General features: G+C 40.8%; 1 protein-coding gene across 1 annotated transcript in view; it reads left to right on the top strand.

Moving 5' to 3' along the window:
• The window catches only part of LOC134329349 (growth factor receptor-bound protein 10-like), a 63,270-nt gene that overhangs the window by 14,704 nt on the left and 28,860 nt on the right, over nt 1-19,706 (top strand). The window contains exon 5 of the mRNA XM_063010586.1: nt 3,797-3,932. Within this exon, the coding sequence (XP_062866656.1) occupies nt 3,797-3,932 (136 nt within the window). The remainder of the gene's footprint in view (nt 1-3,796; nt 3,933-19,706) is intronic.

Below are 19,706 nucleotides of genomic sequence, written 5' to 3'. Positions count from 1 at the left end.
TTAAGTAGTTTATCCCATACTTCATAGCAGACCCTTTTAACCCTATAATGCACGAGCTAAGCAAACCCCTTCTAATGCACAACATGGGTCAAAAATGACCCATATTAATCCATTCAAGAATATTTTCATATGCACATTTGTCAGTTATTCATGTATTTGCTGTCTTAGCTAATAAAAGCTATCTATACTAGAATATGTAAACAGCTAGCAAGCAAATAGTATTGAACATATTCAAGATTCAAGAGCCTAATCTTTGGTTATCTTTCAAAAGATCAGTAAATAAGTTTTTGACTACAAACACTTACAAATGTCAGTTTCTGTCAAATTCCATAGTAAATACATAAGGGTAATTTTTGACCCATGTTGTGCATTAGAAGGGTAGTGATACAAAAATTATTTTTATTAAAAAAGCAAAAAAATATAGCCGCTCAGGTGGCGCAGCGGTAAAAAGAAACGCGCTGCAACCAGGGCTGGATTCTGAGAAGCGTGGTATCGAATCCAGCCTTGCTTTACCGGTTCGAAGCTGAGTGGCTATATGAGCAACGATTGGCCGGTTGCTCATGTGGGGGGTGGGACAAAGAACCGGATGTGGGTCTCTCTCTGTCAGAATGCGATTGCGTTCTCTGCCGGCTGATTGGAGGCGCTTACACAGAGATGGGAGAGGGTGCCCTTAGGGTGTGTCTCTCCGCATGCAACGCTAGGTGGCGCCAAACTCGTCAATGTGTGGGTGGCAAAGATGCATCTGGCTGCTGCTCATGTTTCGGAGCGGATACGGGTTAGCTTCAATCACCTCCGTCAGGGCAGGGTTCGGCATAGACAGAGAGGAAGCACGATGCTAATTGAACAATTGGATGCACTAAAAGGGGAGAAAAAGGGAAAAAAAAAAAAAAAAAAAAAAAAAATATATATATAAAACTGAAATAAGGATTTGTGATGATCAAAAACAAGTTAATTGAAAAATTCATGGAAGCTTGAATGACGAAATTAATTTATTGCAAAGATATAGAAAATAGAAACTCAGTTGGGTCACTTTTGACCCAGGTTGTGCATCAAAGGGTTAAGCTCAGTCAGATTGGATGGCAAGTGTCTGTGAATTGCTGTCTTCAGGTCTTTCCACTTGTTTAATAGGGTTTAAGTCTTGGCTTTGGCTGGGAGACCCAAAGAAATTCAAAGCTTGCACAGAAACAACTTAGGTGTTGTTTTGGCAGTATGCTTTGGATCAGTGTCATGTTAAGAGGGAACCGGCAGCTCAGTCTGAGTTACATTTTCATCTCATCAGACGAGATAATGTTTTTCTTTTATCATGTCACCTGAGTCCTCCGAGCAAACTGTCATCTCCCTTTTACATAGCACTGATATTTCTTGTGCCACTTTGTCATAAAGGTTTGATTTATGGAGTGCTGAGATGATTGTCCATATAACGGGTACTCCTGTCTCTTTTAGTTTAACAAATGGGTTCTTTTTTACTTCCTTGACCTAGGCCCATTTTTAGCTATTTCAAAACTATGAAGTACACTGTCAGGGAACTCAAAGCCTTAGATATTATTTTATGTACTTGCCCTGATTTCTGCCAGTTTGAAAGTAAATGTGTCCCTGTCAAGTACTAAAAGAGCTCTAGGGGATTTATTAGTAAGGGGTGAGGGGGCTCTTGCTATATTATACAGCCAAAGGTATGTAGACATCTGACATTAGAATAGTTTGAGCATTGAGACTCCAATCCAAAATCCTGGTTGTTAATATGAAGCCTTTTTTTGGCTGTAACAGGCTGCCAGTTTGAAAGTAAATGTGTCCCTGTCAAGTACTAAAAGAGCTCTGGAAAGGCTTTTTACAAGATTTTGCATTTAACTGTGTATTTGTGGGGAATTTGTGCCTATTTAGAAAAAAAAAAAGATCGTTGGTGAGATCAGGCATTGATGCTGGACGGGAGGGCTAGAGGTAGTCAGTGGGGTTAAGGACTGGGCTCGGTGCAGGCCACTTGAGTTCTCCAATACCCAAAATTGGTTCAATCATGTTCTTATGGCGCTAGCTTTATGCACAGTGTAACAGTAATGATAAAACTGCTGCTACAATGTTGGAAATAAATAATGCATTTTATATCATTGATTATTTACACCTGTTAGCAATGGGTTTGGCCGAAACATTTGAACTCAATTATTAGAAAGGAATGTCCAAATACTTTTGGCGATCTATTATATTTCCATTACAATTTCACTTTGCCAAAAATACTTCACAAAGGCTTTGTAGCACCACCGTACACATGCTTTTCAAGATCCCTGTTTAATCACTTTAGTTTTGCCCTCTTTCCCTCTGTCACCCTCTTACAAATCCCCGTTCAGCATATCAGCTTTCTCTCTGCTCTCTTTTTCACTCTCTCTGACAGCGGGGTGTTCCACCCACTCTCATCACGATGGGTTCATTCGGAGGTTTCTGATTCGGCACACCCTCGCTCACACACTCTCTCTGACTTCCCACTGAACTTTAGCCCCCTTCTGCTGCATTTGACTATTTCAGAACAATTCTCTTGGTTTCTTTGAATTGCTTTAACGGTGCCACAGAAAGGTCTGTGTTTATTCCCAGCCTTACTGATCTAGATCAAGTGTTCAGGATCCATGTTTAGCAGCCGTTGGCCGTGCGGTTGTCTCCTGAACTCCGGGTAACACTGGGGAAGTGCGTGAACCTGTGCTCTGGGGAAGGGCACTGTATTTGGAGCCTCCACACTTAATTCAGATAGTCTCTTTGTACAGGACAGAAACTGAGAATATTTTACTGAGGTCATCTTACTTTTAAAGTGCTAAATTACTATGATAATTTGTGATAAATATCACAATAACCTAGGGTGTTTTAATGAATAAATATAAATTAGAAGAAATTTTGGAATGCATACCGCTAAAACATTTTACAGAACCCCACAAATTTACCTTCACGGCATTTAGCAGATGCTGCTATCTAAGCAGACGGAACTTTTTTTTTTCCTCCTGATTTAGCACAGTCAATTTGTCTTCCTCTGCTGAGGGATACCTGATTGCATCCAAGGAGAGCATGTCGCTGCCCACTCCTCTTCCGACACATGCACAGCCTCCTCTTCTCGCCCCTGCATTCTGCATAGGCGTTGCTTCTGCCAATCAGGGTCCGTCCCACCCTAGCAGATGCGGTGGCCAATTAGTATCTGCTGCAGGCACTGCCAATTATGCCCGCCAGATGCCGTCCAGCCGACTGGTGGAAACGCCGAGTTTCGAACCAAGGAGTTCAGAATCTTGGTGCTGGTTTGCTAGCGGAATATCCCGCTGTGCCACCTGGGCGCCAGACAGTACAATTTTGACTGAACAAAATACAGGCAAGTAAGGGTTAAGCGCTTTGTTTTGCCAACAGTGCCAATGGGGCTTGAACCAGCAATCTTCCGATTATTAGGCCAGTACCTTAGCCACTAAGCTACCACTGCCCTAGCAAATAAACTAAAATTATGAAACGTTCTAACAGTACAGCTTTCTAAAATTCTGTGTGCTTTTAAAAATTTTGCTTAAAAATCCAGACCTTTGTGCTTAAAGAGGTACGTACATGTGCTCATTGCTTATTTACATTAAAACTTAAGCTGTCAAAGCTCAATTTTCAGTTTGCAAACTTGGAACTGTCACTTGTTCTTCTTGCTTACATATGTTGGTTAGTGCATCCACACAAAATAAAAAAGAAAACAATAAGCTAAGCTGTTATATTACAAACACTTAAGGATCTGTGGTGTTTTAGGTGGAATGAGTTGGAACTGAATGTTATATTCATGTCTGTTTTTTCCCCCCTGCAGGAGACTTCAGGAAGAGGAGCAGCAAGTCCGTCCAGCGTCTTTGCCGGCCATCCCCAACCCTTTCCCTGAGATATGCATTCCTGCTGGATCCCCAAAACTCAGCCCTGGCTCCCTGCCTCCACCATCAGACATGCATGTAAAAGCTTTTTTACACTTTCTATGTCTTGCTTTCTTGTAACCAAGTTACTGGTTTCAGAGCATGATTCAGAGCTATTCCACTAGGTTCTCTGCAGGCAACATGGGTTCAGTTTCATTGTAGGTACTGTCCTACAGTGTAGGACATTGCTGTTTTGTCACATTAATTAGTAAAGCAACTTATTTTCATAAACACAGTTGAAAAAGATTTGAGTGATGATGAAAAATAGGAGGTGGGTGTCAATCAACACAGTATTGCTTGCATCAGCCACCCTAACCATGCAGCTTCCTCGCCCAGCCTTGACTTGGAACCCTGTTCAGCCATCGTCCATCCCAAACTATGGCTACGTCCGAAATCACTTACTTAAACAGTACGTACTAAATTCAAGGCAGTGCCCACTGCTTGGCCAGTAAAGCAGTAAGCTTTTTCAGTACATCCACAAACTTACCAACATCATGTGATGCCTGACGTCACATCGCCGCATATAACAATTTTAAAATCAGACAAAATTAATTCTGTCGTTCTCCACAAAGCTACTCATAACATTATTTAGGGTTGTACTCAATCTTAACATTTTTAATTTTTGTCATACTTAAACAACCGACTCTCTGCTTTCCGCCATTCTTCAGCTCCAGTTGAATTATGGGATAGATTTTCTGACCGAAATGTGCTCAAAAACGCCTGCCCATGCAGTAGGTAATCCAGGTACTTTTTGCATACTGTTTAATGAATACTATTGTACATATTCTCACATACTGCACGTAGAGTTGGTGTCCAAATAGTTTTGGCCTTAAAGTTAGGGCCCTACTAAATTCACAAGAAAATATGCTTAATTTCACAGACCTCTTTTTTTCAAAAATCACAGATTTCAGGGATTTTTAAAGAAGTGCCACATTTCACGGCAGTCATAAAAGTACACTCATAAGTTGAATGATAGAATTAATGGAAGCTTCAATACACAGCACAGCACATTTTAAGAGATGAATGTAAACCTAGAACATTTGGCAAGGTTCGAGGCTCCGTCACAAATACGAAAATTATCATCTGTGTTTTGACACAGCCCACTCTGCGCCTCAGAACTGGTTGGGCGTTTTCCAAACTCAGTTACCCGAGTAGTGTTTTTAGCTGCTCTACACTTTGACATCTTGGACATTTTGACTAAGCGATTGCTAACTGAATTGGCGTAGGATTGTTAGGACTGCCTCATAGTGCAAATTAACCAGTAAGTGTGAGACCTGAGCGCTACCTTAAATGCAAACCTTACATTTTGAATTTCACAGCAAATGGCATATTACATGGGAAAAGGCCGCGGATTAGAGAGGAGAGCTTTACTTTTAGTGCACACAAGCACACTCAGAAACACAGACTGGAATAAAATCAGCAACAAGGGTGTGTGTGTGTGAGAGAGAGAGGGGGAGTGTCTGGCACACATTATTTCACATTAACTCCTTGGCAAGAGAGATGGCAAAATAAATAGTGTCTGGTACTGGGAACCAGCCTCTGAGAAGTTCTTTCTGATAATGTATGTGATAGAATGGGTCTAAGAGCTCATACATACAGACTGTCTATCCTTCAGAAGTGCTTGTTTAACCAGAACTGCATGTGATGTTCCTGTATCAGCGCTATTTACTGAGAGTGTTACTGTTGGCTCCTAATGTGCACATTGACCTCGCTGAGCTTATTGCACAATGTGTGGCTTTATTTAAGTGGGTCGGCCATCCATCTTTCTGAGCATCTTTAGGCTGTGTTCACAAGGACAATTATGCATCAATCAAAATGACATTCGTGGCTTGGGTTCGAATCTCAAAGGTGCTATCAGGCGGTCAAGCATCTGTGCTGACATGATTATCTGAGAGAGAGGATTGCCGAAACAGCCTAGCCTACCAGTGGAAGGTGCACTTGTCAGTGCTTTCTAAGTGCCAGTCACAACCCCGGGAAAAGAAAAATAGGATGGTCAAGACTGGTATGCGGACCAGATCCGCTCTGATGACCCTTAAATATGGAGCAGCCAAAGAAATGAATTGCCCAACTGATGCTTCGTCATCTGCTTCAACATTTCAAGTCTTAGCTGTGGCACTGGCCTGGTCAGGCACTCTACAGTCTGAACTAGGATGGTGGTGGTGGGTGGTGCATTGTAGAACCACACACATACAATGGATCTGTCTGAAAACCTAGTGAGCTTTCTTGTTGCCCACTGCATGCATACCTAGGCAGCTGCCCAGGTAAACAGGATTCTAATAAGACATTAACTTATAAGGCAGGTTATTTAGACGTACTGCTTAGCGATTACGGCGATTATGTCACCGCAGTTTTGCTTACTAAGCTAACACAGTTAGCCTCAGGCCATTCAAACTAATGGGCTGAGGCGGCACAATCCGCTAGCATGCCAGCCAACATCTCCCTCCATGTACAGAAAATGGTTAAATTGTCCAAATTTGCCAATAAATGACACTTGTGCACATTTATACAAATTAAAAAACACTGAGAATTTATTTACATTTGAAAATAACTCAGTTCGTTGCTCCGCATCCGTCCACCATATTTGTAATTTTTTGTGAGGAAAGTTGTGCCGCACTGAATGCTGGGATTGCCTTTACCGCTAAGGAAGCATTGGATGCTCCCTCATTAGTCAGTCAGATTATTTCTTGGGTTACTAATGGTGTCCCTCAAGGGTCAATATTAGGACCTACATTGTTTTATGTATACATTAATAATATTCCCCTTGTTGCTGGAAACACTCTCATTTACTTATATGCAGATGATACAATTCTGTATGCCTCCGGCTCGTCCCCTGACTGTGTACTGTCCTTGCTCCAAAATAGCTTTCTCCAGGTTCAAAATCCTTTGCCAACCTTAAATTGTCACTAAACATTTCTAAGACAAAGATTATGTGGTTTGACCGGAAGGGCAAGTTACCTGAACCCATTTTTAAGTTCACTACCAGGGAAGGAGCCATCTTGGAACAAGTTACAAAGTACAAATATTTAGGTATCTGGTTAGACAGTTCATTGTCCTTTTCGCACCATATTACTCAGTTACAATCAAAAGTCAAGGCCAAACTTGGTTTCCTGTACAGAAATCGTTCTTCCTTCACTCGTGCTGCTAAACTCACTCTTGTTCAGATGACTATACTTCCTATGTTTGACTTTGGAGATACTGTTTACCGAGTGGCAGGCAAAAACACCCTTCAGAAGCTTGATACCTTGTACCATTCAGCTCTCCGTTTTCTTATAAATGCTCATTTTAGAACTCATCATTGCTCTCTTTACACTTTGGTTAATTGGCCTTCTTTACACACTCGTCGCAGTATACACTGGTTTACACTCATTTACAAAACTCTCCTTGGTCAAACACCACCTTATCTACAAAACCTGATACAGCCAGTGTCTGTTACATATAACACCAGGTCACCTAGCATCATTCAACTAAACATTCCCAAAACATACACTGCCTTTGGCTCTTCATCATTTCAGTTATCTGCTGCTAGAGATTGGAACACACTCCAGAAAACTTTAAAACTACAGGTTTTTATCCCGATCTCAAAATTTAAGAACAGCATTAGGAATGTTTTTACTAATACATGTACTTGTTTTACTATGAATTGACCGTTTTACTATTATGATTATAATTTTTGTTTCGTTTTTCCTTTCTTTTCCTCCTGTTGATGATGTTGTATTCCCTCTTCCTCAAGTAGACTCTTCTACTTGCCAGGCTGTTATTGTAAATAAGAACGTGTTCTTAATGACTTGCCTGGTAAAATGAAACGTTAAATAAAAAATTCTTTGAAATAAGGCACCTCAGTAGGCAGCATTTTTAGGTATCTGAGAATTCGGACATCCTTCTTCTCGGGAGCATGCGTAGGATGAAGTAAAATGTGTCTATATAGAGAGCTCACTAGGTTTTCGGACAGACCCAATAATTCTGCAAAGTAGGACAAATAGCATACAAATCCATATGAGATTATGTACTTGTGTTGCCTAACCGTGTGTGTGTGTGCGTGACAGAAAGAGAATGCTGTGTGATCCAGTATAAATAAATGTCGTCCTGTTGGCCCTCTGCCGCCGACATATCGTTCCTTAGTATCCTTTAAGTGGAGGCACTTCCTTAGGAGATGCTAGTCATTTTCCTTTCACACGCCTGTGTGTTGTTCTTGTTTTGTGCATGCCTTCACATCCCTGCCAGTCATCTTAAGCTTTCCTTCCTCTTCACTGCCCTATCTGTTCTTTCCCACAATCCTTAAAGCGGAAATGCTCTTAAATGTCAAAAGGGTAAACGATAGCTGGCATGCATTTCCATGCCAGCTTTTTCTTCTATTGCTCGTTTTAGTCTAGGACAATAAAACAAGGACTAGATGGCTAAACTCTGACAGTCTCTGACAGACAGTAAATGAGCTTAATCAGTTTGGATTTGAATTGATTCTTAATACATAAAATCAGGAAACAGATTCCTTACTCTATGTAATCAAAAATGTGGAAACTTCAGGGCGTTTTAGTGTGTAGAAGAAACATATACATATGTATGCACATACTTAAAAACTTCACTCAAGTAAAGGCCAGGTTGCTCGGTGGGTAGCACTGTCGCCTCACAGGAAGAAGGTCCTGGGTTTGATTCCCAGGTGGAGCAGTCCGAGTTCTTTCTGTGTAGAGTTTGCATGTTCTCCCCGTGCCTGTGTGGGTTTCCTCCAAGATCTTTGGTTTCCTTCCACAGTCCAAAGACGTGCTAGTAAGATGATTTGGAGTGTGTTTGACATTAAATACTTGAACTGGTGAATCTTGTGTAACTAGTAACTACCTGTCCTGTCATGAATGTAACCAAAAGTGTGTTAAACATGACCTTAAAATCTTAATAAAATAAATAAAATACATAGTTGTAGAAAAAAACATGTACATATGTATGCACATACTTAAAAACTTCACTTAAATAAAGTAACGAATGAGATAGAGTATTGATATTTTTTTGGTATATACAACCCCAATAAGTGCATTAAGCCCACCATGGTGAGTTGTTTTACAAAATATACATAATACTTGTAACATACACAATTTTTTTTCTCATTCTGGTTTGATTGTAAATCTGTAAGTATAAATATTAAGCCAAACCAGAACCAAAATGTAACAAAGTATCATTTGAATCAAATGAATCATATGAATCAAACTGCAAGTATAAACACACCCTTAAATACAGCCAGTTGGTTACGATGGGTTAAAGAGTAGAAATTTAACGTAAATCTAACCTGATAAAGGGCGGCACAGTGGCTTGGTGGGTAGCACTGTCGCCTTACAGCAGGGGTGTCAAACTCATTTTCACCGAGGGCCACATCAGCATTATTGTGGCCCTCAAAGGGCCGATTGTAACGTATCCTGCTGTGATTGCAGTCTGTTGTTTTTCTTGGAGGCCGAATTCTGCATTTATATTGTCCTACTTTATCACAGACATGGCCTCATAACACAAGAGACGCACCGGTTTTTCTTCCTGAAGCACAAACTTGTTTTCACTTTCATTAAATTTCCTCCTTATGCTTAATTTTCTTACTTATCTTCTTGTACATTTTAGGATCATGTGTATATATGTGTAACATCATCTACTGGCGGGCTGTGTCACTTTGCAGGTCACAAAATCAGCATGCATTTTGAAAGATGCAGTTTGTTTAGGATTTTACAGTGTATTTTTAAGACAATTGTTCTGCCCTCACTAATAGTTTATCCCCCTTTCCCAGCTAGACAGACAGACAGACAGACAGACAGACAGCTCCCTTCAGAATACAGTCGGTTTTATTTTCTTCCCAGCTGTGTGATACACTGTGTGCATCAAAATGAAGTAAAAATACAAACAGTAAAAACAATAAAGAACTTAATACAGTAAAGGCACACAGCTGTAGTCAAGTGTTACATCTGGTACAATATGAGATTTAACCAAATGTAAAATAACGCTAACGAGTTAGCATTTTGTGTAAAGATACTAATTGCTATAGTAACGTAACAACAGTATTTAATTACGGTAAATTTGTAACTAAAACGCTGTGATATACTCACTAAACATTTACAAACAACTGAGAAAATAAACGCCACTATTTACAGACGATGCTTTGGTATTATACTGAAAGATAATTATTTGTATTTATTTATTATTGTTCACATTACTGACTACGCTACTTTGCGTTCTCTTTGCCGTAAAAGTCACATAGCTTCTTAGCGAAGGTTAAAGTTAGTTGCCATGACTACGATGTTACGGTTGTCTCTTAAAGGCGCAGGAGTCCCGTTAAATTATAAGTGCGTCTCTGTAACGACTCGAACCATCACAACAATCGTACAGTCGTTAAACCTCTCGTGGGCCACATAAAATGATGTGGCGGGCCGGATCTGGCCCGCGGGCCCTTGAGTTTGACACCCCTGCCTTACAGCAACAAGGTCCTGGGTTCGATCCCGGCAGGGCAGTCCGGGTCGTTTCTGTGCGGAGTTTGCATGTTCTCCCTGTGTCTGCGTGGGTTTCCTCCGGGAGCTCCGGTTTCCTCCCACGGTCCAAAGACATGCAGTCAGGTTAATTAGAGACAATGAATTGCCCAAAGGTGAATTTGTGTGTGTCTGCCCTGCAATGGACTGGCGCCCCGTCCAGGGTGTTACTGTGTGCCTTGCGGCCATTAAAAAGCTGGGATAGGCTCCAGCATCCCCCCTGCGAGCCTAATTGGATAAGCAGTTAAGAAAGTCAGTGAGTGAGTAACCAGATAAAAACCAGGGTGTTTTGAGTGGGGTGTAGGTCAGAGAACTAAGTGCAAAAGCTTGATTTTGTGATCATTAAATCATTTATTTCTTTTAATGTTAATTTCAGAGGTTTTGGTTTTGTTCGTTTTACTTCAGTAATCTGAAATTATATAAAAAATATAATGCGATATTTGAGAACACCTTCGGGACTCATAGTAGACCCTTTCTGACATTGTGATGGTCATAAAAGGTCCAGAGTCGAAAGCCACAACAATTTCTGTGTTCGATCTGAGGGCAGATGGTGAAACGGTTAGCTCAGGTCCGGCTGCATGACCTGGCTCCCTTCTTTAAACTCAATACTTGATGTCATGGGTAAAGAAAGCCACCCCGAAACCGCAAACAAACCGTTTCTCACATTCCTTCAAGGACAGATGGTTTCTCAACTCCTCTCAGGAGGGTTGGATGACCCTGCATGACTGGCTGGCATCACTGAGCAATGCCCAGGTTGGAGAGGGCACAGGCAGAGTTGCACAAGCCGGCACAGAGTCTCTAACAGAGCGTGGGAATGGACTGTCAAAAAGAGGAGAGAGTGTGTTGTACCTCTGTCCTTATTTGTTTGGCTCTGCTTTGGATATTTCATGTAATCTGTGGGCATGTGTGTGTGTTTACACTGGCACTGCTTTCTAACAGGCCAGACGTAATTACACTGTTGGCCTCCAGCAACATCTTAGCACTCACTCAGTTTCTAGCTATCTATGCTTTGGAATGAGAGGAGCATCAACTAAAACATTTTTGTAGCTGTGGAAGTCCTTGATCTTGCAGTGGACTGAAGTGGACTGCTTTTTGCATGTACGTACATTTCCATTAGAAAAAAGAACAAGAGGTCCTCTACAATATTTTACATTAAATTCTCAGGTTCTACATAAAAGTGTTTGTTAGGTAAAATTTTAAGAAAACCCCACTAAGATGCACTTGGATGTTTCCCAAGCCTTTTGGGTAAATGGGCTTACAGTGCCTTGCAAAAGTATTCAGCCCCCTTGAACTTTTCAACCTTTTGCCACATTTCAGGCTTCAAACATAACGATATGAAATTTTAATTTTTTGTGAAGAATCAACAACAAGTGGGACACAATCGTGAAGTGGAACGAAATTTATTGGATATTTTAAACTTTTTTTAGAAATAAAAAACTGAAAAGTGGGGCGTGCAATATTATTCAGCCCCCTTGCGTTAATACTTTGTAGCGCCACCTTTTGCTGCGATTACAGCTGCAAGTCGCTTGGGGTATGTCTCTATCAGTTTTGCACATCGAGAGACAGAAATTTTTGCCCATTCTTCCTTGCAAAACAGCTCGAGCTCAGTGAGGTTGGATGGAGAGCGTTTGTGAACAGCAGTTTTCAGCTCTTTCCACAGATTCTCGATGGGATTCAGGTCTGGACTTTGACTTGGCCATTCTAACACCTGGATACGTTTATTTGTGAACCATTCCATTGTAGATTTTGCTTTATGTTTTGGATCATTGTCTTGTTGGAAGATAAATCTCCGTCCCAGTCTCAGGTCTTTTGCAGACTGCAACAGGTTTTCTTCCAGAATGGTCCTGTATTTGGCTCCATCCATCTTCCCATCAATTTTAACCATCTTCCCTGTCCCTGCTGAAGAAAAGCAGGCCCAAACCATGATGCTGCCACCACCATGTTTGACAGTGGGGATGGTGTGTTCAGGGTGATGAGCTGTGTTGCTTTTACGCCAAACATAACGTTTTGCATTGTGGCCAAAAAGTTCGATTTTGGTTTCATCTGACCAGATCACCTTCTTCCACATGTTTGGTGTGTCTCACAGGTGACTTTTTATAGATATCTTTGAGAAATGGCTTTCTTCTTGCCACTCTTCCATAAAGGCCAGATTTGTGCAGTGTACGACTGATTGTGTCCTATGGACAGAGTCTCCCACCTCAGCTGTAGATCTCTGCAGTTCATTCAGAGTGATCATGGGCCTCTTGGCTGCATCTCTGATCAGTCTTCTCCTTGTTTGAGCTGAAAGTTTAGAGGGACGGCCGGGTCTTGGTAGATTTGCAGTGGTCTGATACTCCTTCCATTTCAATATGATCGCTTGCACAGTGCTCCTTGAGATGTTTAAAGCTTGGGAAATCTTTTTGTATCCAAATCCGGCTTTAAACTTCTCCACAACAGTATCTCGGACCTGCCTGGTGTGTTTCTTGGTCTTCATGATGCTCTCTGCGCTTTAAACAGAACTCTGAGACTATCACAGAGCAGGTGCATTTATACGGAGACTTGATTACACACAGGTGGATTCTATTTATCACCATCAGTCATTTAGGTCAACATTGGATCATTCAGAGATCCTCACTGAACTTCTGGAGTGAGTTTGCTGCACTGAAAGTAAAGGGGCTGAATAATATTGCACGCCCCACTTTTTAGTTTTTTATTTCTAAAAAAAGTTTAAAATATCCAATAAATTTTGTTCTACTTCACGATTGTGTCCCACTTGTTGTTGATTCTTCACAAAAAATTACAATTTCATATCGTTATGTTTGAAGCCTGAAATGTGGCAAAAGGTTGAAAAGTTCAACGGGGCTGAATACTTTTGCAAGGCACTGTATATTAAAACTATAATAGCAAGAACTATGAAGACATGAAGAAAAGCTTGGTTTCAATAAACTTCAGTGGTCTGCACAGAGTACTGACCTCAGCCCCACTGAACAGCTTTGGAATAAACTGGAACATCAACTGAGGCTTTTTTGACCAACATCAGTGCCCAGCCATACAAATGCTCTTTTGACAGAATGGGTACAAATTCTCACTGACATATTTTAAACTTTTGTCTAAAGAACCCTACGAACCGTTTTTAGTACAGTGGCTGTTGTTATATCTAGAGGTCATTCTATTTTAATACCACTTGTTTCTGAAATTGGATGTCCAACAAGCTCGTGGTCAGGTGCCTAAATACGTCTGGTCGTATAGCGTATCTAAATCATTTGTAAAATTTACAAAAGTACAACATGCATTGTTTATTCATTTCAGTCATTAGTTAATAATTGCACTGAACATTGAGTTACATGTGGTTTTGTTCAAATATTTTTTATACAAGGGTTTTATACAATAAATTTAATTAAAGATTAGATAGGTTTGATCATTTTTTTTTTTACTAATCATTTACCAGTTTTTACAAAGGGTGGCAAATTTCTGGAGCTAACAACAAGTCTTTCTTTCTTTTTTTTTTTTTTAAAACCAAAGAACTAATATAACAAGTTCCAACACATTGAATATTGTATTTGTTTTTAAAGTGCTTTACTGTATTACAATGTGCAAAAGTTCGAAGCAGTCACTGAATATGAATAAATAAATTAATAAATGAAAGCGGTTAAGTATTGTATTACACTGTGTGAGCAAGTGCCGAATTAAGTACTGACCTGACCATGACCTGTAAGTGTGTGTGTGTGTGTGTGTGTGTGTGTGTGTGTGTTTATAGCTCGAGTGTGGTCGAATTTATGTTTATGTTGGCCATGTGCCAATGATAGTTCAGTCGTTGTGTGTGTGTGTGTGTGTCTGTGTTCTCTCATGCGTGTGTACGTAAGTAGACATAAGACCCCACACGCCCTCATAAACGGCTGACATAACGAGACAAAGGAGTTCTTTAGCAGCTTGCGTGCAATTAACACTAACAGACGACATTGGTGTGCATATGCATTAATCAGTCATGTGGTTTTTGTTTGTTTTGTTTTTCATGGGATGTTATACCTGCTTTTAGCCTGTGCGGTATGTTATGTGTTGCACAGCAACGGAAAAACACACACACACACGCACACACACACACACACACACATATACTGTATATATATATATATATATATATACATGCATTGTGTTGGTCCTCTTTTGCTGCCCCATACACAACAAACTGTGATGCACTGTGTATTTTGACACCTTTCTATCAGAACCAGAACTAACTTCTTCAGCAATCTGAGCTACAGTAGCCTTCGCTCCCCACATGCACCAATGAGCCTTGGCCGCCCATGACCCTGTTCCTTCCTTGGACCATTTTTGATTGATACTGACCACTGCAGACTGGGAACACCCCACAAGAGCTGCAGTTTTGGAGATGCTCTGACCCAGTCGTCTAGCCATCACAATTTGGCCCTTATCAAACTCACTTAAATCCTTACGCTCACCCATTTTTTCTGCTTCTAACATCAACTTTGCCTGGCTGGCTAAACAGCTTTGGAATGAAAAGTTGGGGCATTTTGTAAAATGCAATAAAACATTTTTTTTTTTTTTAGCTTTTATTTCACTGACATCGGACTCCAGCCACAAACTTGATCCGGATATGGTAATTGATGAAAATGAGAAGTGAAATAAAAAAAAAAAATTTCAGACTTAAATAAATAGGGGTCAGAGATTTCATTGTGACTGATGATTTCCCCTGAACACTTATCATTTCTGTTACTGGAAAAGCTCAGCTAAAAAACATACAGCAAAACAAAAGACACACACACACACACACACACACTATAGCCAGCATGCTGCTGACATGATCATGATCACGAGCTTAATGTGAAAATGCATTACTGTTAAGCATTACCAGAGTGTACACACACACACACACACACACACACACACACACACACACACACAAACTGAAGAGCAATGTATTATCGTTAAGCATTACTTTGACACACACACACACACACACACTTGGGGTTAACCACACATACTGAAATACTCCCCTCCTCAACCAAATCTCAACCAAAAAAAAATCACTGCTCTAAAACAGGATACCAACATGTCGGATTTAGATGTGCGTCTTTGTGTGTGCGCGCATCTGAGCATTTGTGTGTGTGGATGAGCATGATTCCTTGCTAAAAGCTTGCTTGTGTCAACCCAATCCCGTCAGGTACATGTGCACCAGGGTTATAGCTGGTACAGTGGGTGCTGGGCAGCAGTCCAGGTCATAAGCACGAGGGTTAGATCCTCGACTCCGGCCACTGTCTGTAAGGAGCTTTGCAAGTGCTTACACGTGAGCACCAGTTACACTGCAGTGCATCGGCTGTCTGGGGTTTGCGGCTGCCTTTCACCCTGCGTTTTCTAGAGGTGCTGGATTCACCAGGACCCTGACCAGGATGCAGTTTGTGAAAATAAATAATGAAAACAGTAATGGGGTGGATGCTGAATGCATATAATAAGCTTGCACACATTTTCTCTTGAAGTCGTGTACTGCGTTTCACTCGTTCTTGCTGAAGATGGATGTCAGCATTCTGTTTATTTTCCTGGGAACTCGCTCTGGTTTCAGTGGTTTGGGCCTTGCGCCATGCTTGTCTTGCGAGAGCGGAATGCCCCAAGCCGTGGTGCAGTATCCCAATCTCTGGAGGTGAGACTCGTTCCGTAAATACACCACAGTGGTGCGAGGGAAGTGCGAGTGGTCGGGGGTTTTACTCAGGGTTGAACAGGGAAGCACAGAAAGTTCTCCTGTCCTGCTTTCCGAGAGTTTGGTTTGGGCAAGTTGACGGCAGTGTACCGTAATGCCTAGTTCACACTACACGATTTTTGCCCTGATTTTTCGCTCAGCAACAGGTTGCCGCTAGATGTGGCAGCTTGGAGGCAAATTGGCATTTGATCGAACTGTTCAATGACTCGACTCAAGAAAAATATCTAGCTATCAAGCTAAATATCTGGACCTGTCAGCGACTCAAAATCATATAGTGTGAATGGTGTTGCGATCAGGTTGTGATTGTTGGGAATGCAAGATACAGAATGAGGGGAAACCCTGGGGAAGATGTTGTAAATGTGTGGAACAGGGGCATAATATAGTTTCTAACAGAATACATTGGCACACACGCAAGCTTTACAGTATTTGTGACCTTGTCGTCCATGCCAAACCATAATACCAACATTGCATTGCAAAAAATATTTGTTTACATCCAACTCTCAATGCAGAACAGATGATCCCTGCTGGCCACGTAGCCAAATCCTCTCCTTCAGCCAGATTCATGTCTTTTTGCTCTTTGCCTTTATGCTACACATCAGCGCACAAACAACTTTGATCGCTCGCCTTTTGTTGCCGTGCATTTTTGGACATGGTATCGTTATACTTCTTGTCACTTCTTGCGTGTGTTTAAGTGACAAAGCGTAGTTTGAGATACCAGACAGACTCGTCTGAGATTCCTCCTGGTGATAGATCGTGTAGTTTGTGACCCCCTATCACTGATCAGTCGTGTAGTGTGAAAACCACAATGACTTAAAAGACTCCCGATTACAAGAGATCAAGTTGTGTAGTGTGAACTGTACAGTGATCTGAACAACTTGAAAGTCGTGTAGTGTGAACTTAGCATAAGCCTGTCACAAACATCTTTGGAATCTGGTTCTCATCTCTTTGCTATCTCTGTGCTATCACGTTTCTCCGTAGCGGGTTACGGACCTTTTATATAGCAGTTTTTGTAATGTTACCTTTGTTATTTTGTATTTATTCATTGCCTGTTTTACTTTCCAAATTCAGCCACAGTATTATTCTACCTTGACCTGAGATTCTGCATCATGTGTTCAATTTCTTCTTTACTAGGAGTAAAGATGCGCTCTTCCTCATTACAAAAAACTAAATGTTTCAGCCTCAGAACAAACTGAAGTAAAATATAAATCAAATGACGGGTGTTTCCACACATGTATGTGGGGTATACTTCCGGACCTGAAAGTATACCCCGCATACTTCAGTACATTAAATTTTTGCTGTACCAGGAACCAGGACCAAAAAAAAGCCGTTTTTGGATTTCCTTCAAGAGCTTGGTCAGGGTGTAAATGTGATCTGCTCCTAAGGGAATATGATGCAGCAAGTGCTGGCCATATAAAATTGCCTCATATTAGTTGGCTGTTATTCAAGCACGCAAAGCAAACATTGAATCTAATTATTTTCATTAGATTGCTGCCCATAACAATATGGATTTCCCACTGAACTTAACAGCTGGCAGTGCACATTAATGGCAAGCATAACATAAAGCTATCCAGATGTAGGAAATATGGCAACAGTTGACTCATTTCAAATTTTATTTCATATTACAGATCTTGTATTCCTTATATCATATTAAGTATATCAGATTATGTAGCACTGCCAAGAATTCCAACTTTGTGAGGCTCATAACGTGGTCAGTAAATCAAATGTTTGTTCATATTTGATGCATCAGTTTTAAATGTCCTTCCTAATAATATAGCTGCATTGTGTACACACTTCTCTCTAAAGATCAGATACACAAAAATAACTTAATACCATTCAAGGACCACAGTTTAGCAAAATGGCACGCACCGTACGCATCGAAAGTGCTTTTATTGTTTTTTTCTTAAAGAAGTTAAAAGAGGGTTGTGTCAAGTTAACAAAATAATGTGCTGCCTGTTTTGCAGCTTGCCTTGTTAATGCACACTCACTGAGCACTTATTGGATTATTGCAAATAAACATTTTGGGTCTACTATTAATAACTGTTGCCCATTTGTTGCTTTGTACATTTTGTCCCCTTTGCCCCATACCCCATTTAACTATTTTAAGTAACCTGCACAATATCCCAAATGCCTAGATGTTATTCGGGTGATGAACCATTCTCAGCACTGCAGTAAAACTATAATGGTAATAACATGGTAGTGTGTCTTGTACTGGTATGTACTGGAGTGTCTCAGGTGCAGCAGTTTTGTAATTCTTAAACAGCACCAATGACAATGCTGAAAGAGGAGAATATTACAAACTGTAAACTGAAAAAAGATTAGAGGAAGAACACACAGTGTGCATGAAAACATAAAACAGCTCTAGTCTGACTGTACACCTAAAACAAGTAATTCTAATAAAGAGGCCAGTAAGTTTAAACAGTATTTAAAAAATCCCAACAACACTGCTGCACCTGATAATTACTGTGTTAGTGTCAACTGCCATGCTGAGAATGCAACACTACCCAAACACCATCTGGTCAGTGGTGGTCAAATAGGGTAAATAGATTAAGTGTACAGAGCAAGAGATTGTAAAATGATCAAAGAATGTAGATAACACACAGGTGTACCTAATAAAGTGCTCAGTAACACTTATTACATAAATACTGAGGGTAGGTGAAGGTGAGTCACAATTTAACACCGTGGTCCGGGTCCTTTCTGTGTGGAGTTTGCATGTTTCCCCCGTGTCTGTGTGGGTTTTCATCTGGGAGCTCCGGTTTCCTTCCAAGCTGTATATGCTTGGCTGGCTGGGCTAACATGTTTTACTACTGCACCGCCCGACAGTCCTAAAGTTTTAATGATTTCAGCAACTGTTTTTTTCCCCAGAACTAAGTTATTGGAGCACATATTTTCTGACCAAAGAATTTACATTTACATTTTCAGCATTTAGCAGACGCTTTTATCCAAAGCGACTTACACAATGAGCTGAACACAATGAGCTGAACACAATGAGCAATTGAGGGTTAAGGGCCTTGCTCAGGGACCCAACAGTGTCAAACTTGGTGGTGGCGGGGCTTGAACCGGCAACCGGCAACCTTTTGTTTACTAGTCCAGTACCTTAACCACTGAGCTATCACTGGCTGAATTATTTAAGATCCTAAACAAGGCCTTAATTAGTCCAATGTTTTTAAAACTGGAACCAAGAGAAGCGAATACATTGGAAGTCTCACCTCTGTAGACTGGGACATTGTGCTATGACTTGGGGCATTCAGCTCTTGCAAGACAAGCATGGAAACCACCCAAACCACCCAAACCGGAGCGAGTTCCCAGGAAAATAAACAAGAATACTGAGATCCGTCGTCAGCAAAAAACGTAGTGGACCACGGTTCGGGATCACAACTTCAAGAGAAAATGTTTGTCAGCTGTATTGTATATGAAACCATGTACCTGAAGCGCATCAGCACTTATGAGCCACGGTTGACTGTCATTAAGAGAATTCAAATAATGCAATTATTATCATAATGATGCCACTGTCAAACAAACTTTTACACTTGTATGTGTTATTTTATAGTGTGTATTGTACTGCATAGCATGTAGTTTGGAGTGACCACAAGTGTCCTATAGGTGTCCTATATTTAAAAAAGGTGTCCTATATTTTTC

Source organism: Trichomycterus rosablanca, chromosome 2, assembly GCF_030014385.1.
Source record: "Trichomycterus rosablanca isolate fTriRos1 chromosome 2, fTriRos1.hap1, whole genome shotgun sequence".
Taxonomy (NCBI): Eukaryota; Metazoa; Chordata; class Actinopteri; order Siluriformes; family Trichomycteridae; genus Trichomycterus; species Trichomycterus rosablanca.
The sequence above is the reverse complement of the archived record's forward strand: the minus strand, read 5'-3'. Positions and strand labels throughout refer to the sequence as shown.